General features: G+C 36.4%; 1 protein-coding gene across 1 annotated transcript in view; it reads right to left on the bottom strand.

Moving 5' to 3' along the window:
- NBEAL1 (neurobeachin like 1) overlaps nt 1-4941 on the bottom strand; it is a 91438-nt gene that overhangs the window by 40020 nt on the left and 46477 nt on the right. The window contains exons 17-19 of the mRNA XM_085299352.1: nt 4454-4757; nt 3471-3556; nt 2946-3035 (exon numbers count right to left, since the gene is read on the bottom strand). Coding sequence (XP_085155478.1) covers nt 2946-3035; nt 3471-3556; nt 4454-4757 — 480 coding nt within the window. The remainder of the gene's footprint in view (nt 1-2945; nt 3036-3470; nt 3557-4453; nt 4758-4941) is intronic.

Below are 4941 nucleotides of genomic sequence, written 5' to 3'. Positions count from 1 at the left end.
CCCCCCCCCCCCCAAATAAAACACAGGAAACCAAAGGCTGCAAATAGTGAAGTATCGTCTGCTGAATATACTAGAAAGTCAGAGGTGAACGATTTTTTTGATTTCCAAGTTACTTGTAGCAAGCAATAAGATTATACACACCTACATTTTAATCACACTCTGGCAAAATTTCAACTTCAGGCAGTTTAAACGAAATTTGACCTTCCTGAAGTAACATTACACATACCTCAACCCTAAGTCTCTTTAAAACACATCTCCTAAACACTCTTATTCCTCACAAACAGGCGTAGCATGACACTTCAAATAATGCTCCTTGCATTGAGGTTTAATATTCAAATCACAAGATTTCTAGGTACAACTCTAGAAGTGATTCATAATGCTACTTCCAAAATCAGGGTCTTGAGCAGTAACCAGCTATCTCACCAGAAACACCTGTTAAATAGCCCAGTTCAGCCCACTAAAAACAACTAAAATTTTAACAGCTAAAGAAAAACATCTTGCTAGCTGGTATATTAGCATGGGATACCACTCTCACTTTCCAGTCATAAATCTCAGGAAGAAGTATTGAAAGTCATCTTTTTCTTCTATTTCACCTTCCATATTCTTAATTATTACTATGCACTGTATGTCTTTTCATAATGCCCTCTCTCCAGCCCAGGTGTCCTCCCCTTTAATGAACAGAATTTAACAAAATTAAAGACTTAAGAGTTTTTCAAATCTGCAGAATTTCTCTCTTGGATGAACATTTGTGTTTGTGTGGTAAAAACAGGCACCACAGACATGTCACTTCTGGAAACAGAAACTAACATAGTTAACTAACTGAATTTGTCTGAACTACAAAAGAGCAGTAGCTGTAGCTCCTTTAGGTCATGCCTACCTTCTTGTGAGTTCCTGATCAGCTGGTGTGCTTTTTTTCCCTCAATAGTCCTCCTCAAGAAGCTGCCAAACCCCACATCATGCTTGTAATGAGCTCTCCAATTGTTCTCCTGAGCACAGAAAATTTGTTAGTAGAAGATCACATCTTGAGGACAAATGTATAAACAAATAAATGTGAGCTTTTCATAGTTAGTGCAGAGTTAACTTTCTCAGCTTTAAGAACAGCGTACAGTCAACTGTACTAGCAAACTCATTTACAAGGAAATATTATTGGAGACCACATCACATTCCCAATAAGCTCTTATGCTTTTTCCTCCACTCTGATCCTTCAGGAGACTGTCAAACCCCCATTATGCTTGTAAGAAGTTCTTTCACTGTTCTCCTGAGCAAGACTTGTACTCACAATCTGCTTTCCCATACAGCTATAGGTGTAAACCCTTTTCACCTGCGCTCCTTCCCACTACTGGGCAAGTAGAAGAAGCAGTTTTCTCAAACTATTCTTATTGTAGAACTCTAACTACAGTGTGTCTTTTAAATATTAATTTCCCTAAGTCAACTTATGCACAGTATGGTCTCTGATAATATTTCCTTGTAAATTAGTTTTACAACTGATTCTCAGCTTTGTATAGTGTACAAAGTTAACTCCACACCAATCACAAACAGCTCAGATTTATTTGTTTATACATTTGTCCTCAAGGTGTGGTATTCTACTAAGAAATTTTCCTACACTCAGCTTTAAGGAAAAAAAATCCAAAGACTAACACCTTGTTAAGCAAAATTCTACCTATTGAGTATATCCATTTCTGTTCTATCTAAATAAAATGGCCCTTACCCATGACACTTTCTGGATCAAACTGCGATGCTGCAAGTAACTCAATTTCCTCATACAAAGAGGTAGGCCTGACTCTGATCTTAATATTAATATATGCTAATGATCAAGGAACTAAAACAAACAGGTACACAAATGTATTTATTAAACAAGTGTGCATTTTGTGAATTCCTCCTCCTCCCTATGAAACTGCAAATAGAAGACCATCTTATTTTGCACAGAAAATATTTAATGGACATAATTAGCATAAATGATTGTTTGTACAGTGTTCAAAAGGTCTAAACCACTAGCACTAAGTCTCATTACCAGGTTTGATGCTATTGAGAGTTTTATCTCCACAGAGTAGACTTAGGCTAAAACTGTTAGTGCCATGAGACTAAAATTAACCACATTAATATGAAAAACATTGGGACTGCACTTGTTGGTTAGGAGAGGAAAAAAAAAAAAAAAAACCCCACACACACACCCCAAAAACCATAGAATAGGTTCATTAAAATGTAACATTTGAGCAGGAGACTAAAACCAGTTTTAGTCAGAAAACGTTGAAGTTTAAGCTGCAGTACTCCTGACAGTGGCACTATAATCGCAAATATGGGCAAAAATTGAACAAAGATTATTTGCATAGCCAGCAAGAATCAGATATCCCAATACACCAGCCAATGAGTAAAAACTATTGTAAAATTAACGTAGAGACAGAACAATGTATAACACTACAGTGAGTATTTGGCATTTTCTCTGATGTGGGATCATCTAGTACTGCCAGTACAAACTAGGGATAAACAAGATAACTGGATGAAATTCTCTATTAAAAATAACAACTGTTTCTTTATTTTTTTTTTAACTCTACCCTTTGATTTCCACTGAAGTTAGTTCACAATTCCCTAATTGTTTTTTTCAAATGACTAATGCAGCAAAAGTCACAAGTGTTAGTTGACCCTACTAATCTCCATCTCAAAGGTTAAGAGTGAAAGAAAACCATGACAGAAACCCCTAAAGATAAAGAGCTTTTGATATACAACATGCATTGAACAGATTACGCAGATTAGAGTCAGCTGCCACAAAAATCTTAATGCATTGTCTATGCATTAAGTAAGTCCTAGTAACATCTCACTATATTTAACATAATATTGCTCCAGTAACAGCATTAACCTGTTAATTCTCATTACAAATACATGCTATGTCTGCTAAATGTCATTAGCATTACAATAGTAACTGCCAGCATAATTTGGTATGCATTTACCTTGATGTCCCAGTTCACTACTTTGTTTCCAGTTAGTCTTCCATGTAAAAGATTTGCAGACAGGTCAAGACAAATAGGGTTTCTGCAGGCCTATTGGGGGGAAGGGGCAGAAAAGAGCTTCAGTATCATTTCAGAAATGAATCACAGATCCCTAAAGTTCCCATGAGGTTTTTGAACACATAGTACACTTGAGGGAGACAGCACCTTTGTGTTGATAAATATTTAAGCAAATTGGGACACCTGGAACATAATTAATGTTCTTAGATTTGGCATTCATAGTTGTACAAGAAGTTTCTGTCCTTTTGGCAAATAAGAAATCTTATTATCCCTGCACAGGACTGCAGTTCAAGAAAGCTCTCACTGGTCTGTATCTTCCCATAAAAACTAAAAACAGCATATTCACTGTTATAACAGCCAGCAATAGCAAAAGCAAAAAAGGGAAAGACTATGAGAACATATTCCAACATATAAAAATAGAAATATGTATAATATGTAAACAAAAGGAAATTATGTATGGTTTCATACCTTTGGTGTATAATGAAGCAGCACCTTACTGGGGAGGTCAGCTACTTCAGACTCTTGAGATTTCCATGGAGTTAAACAGTTGGGACCTGGGAAAAAAAAAAAAAAAAAAAGGTTTTTTTGGAGCCCACTGGATATTAATGTTGGCTATTACAAATTTTCTACTACTGTACTTTGGTACAACAATAAATAGGACACCCTAAATCATGCCTATTTCAGACATGTTTTGGAGTAAACTTCCTGACTTAAATCTTTCATTCCATAGGGTCTGCTTAAAAAGAAATATATAACCTCTCAATAAAGAGCTAAACTATAAAGATTTTTTTTTTGTAATTTGAAGACCAATGTTTCTGTCTTTACAAATACTTCTCATATTGACCAACCCCTGTCATCAAGTCCAAATGGCCAGAAAATGAGAGTTTTATTTAGTAACACAGAGTATTTCCTCAAAATGCTGAAAATATTTTTATCCTAACTTCTAACCATCTCAGATCCTCATGAAACTTAGTATCTTAGCATTTTGAACTATAAGACATAGCTTATCAGTGTTTTCAGATAGGAAAAAAATGTCATCCCTGAATTATTAGCTGATTCTCATGGAAAAAATCCTCAAGTATGAATGACCTTGAAGCACTGACCTTGTTGATAAGCTATTTAAGAGTCTCAGCTACAAACTCACATTAAGTAAACAGTAGGAAAAATTAAGAACCGCAAGTGAGAACACCACATAATATTTCAACTTTTGCAAGTCTGTATATATGACAGATGCATTTAAGTCAACTTAAAATCTTAAACACAACTTTACTAAAAAATATTTATAATTTGATCTTGAGCTAATTTGTTTCAAAGCCTTCTCACTAAGGTTAGCTCCACAGTTATTTTGCATTCAAAATTCTTATTATGAGTCTGGGTAAAGCAAAGCCCCATGGGGTCTTGTCCATGCTCATTCCTTTTATTTCACTAGAAATGACAGAACCACCACTTACCTGCCAAATACAATGCTTTCACCTGATGGGGCTGCAGTGCTTCATGGAAGATGATAACTGATCCAAGCTGGCCCTCCAAAGATGTTGGACATCCCCATTCACTATCCTGAGTCCCTGCAGAGATCATCTTTGTGACAAGCTCTGGTTTTGCAAGCATCCCACTCCAGCCTCCAGGAGACAAGATGCCTCCAAGTGATGTACGATGTGGCATAACAGGAGAGGAAAAAGGTGGGTCTGGTATCTGAGATGGGGGAGGAGTTGTTGTTCTTTGACCAGCTGAACCAATGCAGCAGGAAGTAAAAGGCTAGAAAGTCAAGCACGGAAGAAAAAACAAAACTACACTGTAAACATAGCTTCCTTTCATCACAATTCACAAAGTAAACCTGAGAACTATCCCAGACAGACCTGAACCAAATAAATTAAGCAGTAGCACAATTGGGTGTGCCATGGAAAAGCAGCAGTCCAGCATGGTAGGCCAGGAAAAAAAA

This window comes from Rhea americana, unplaced genomic scaffold, assembly GCF_003343005.1.
Source record: "Rhea americana isolate MKP2758 unplaced genomic scaffold, rheAme1 scaffold_15, whole genome shotgun sequence".
Taxonomy (NCBI): Eukaryota; Metazoa; Chordata; class Aves; order Rheiformes; family Rheidae; genus Rhea; species Rhea americana.
Note: the sequence above shows the minus strand (reverse complement) of the source record. Positions and strands in the feature narration are given on the sequence as shown.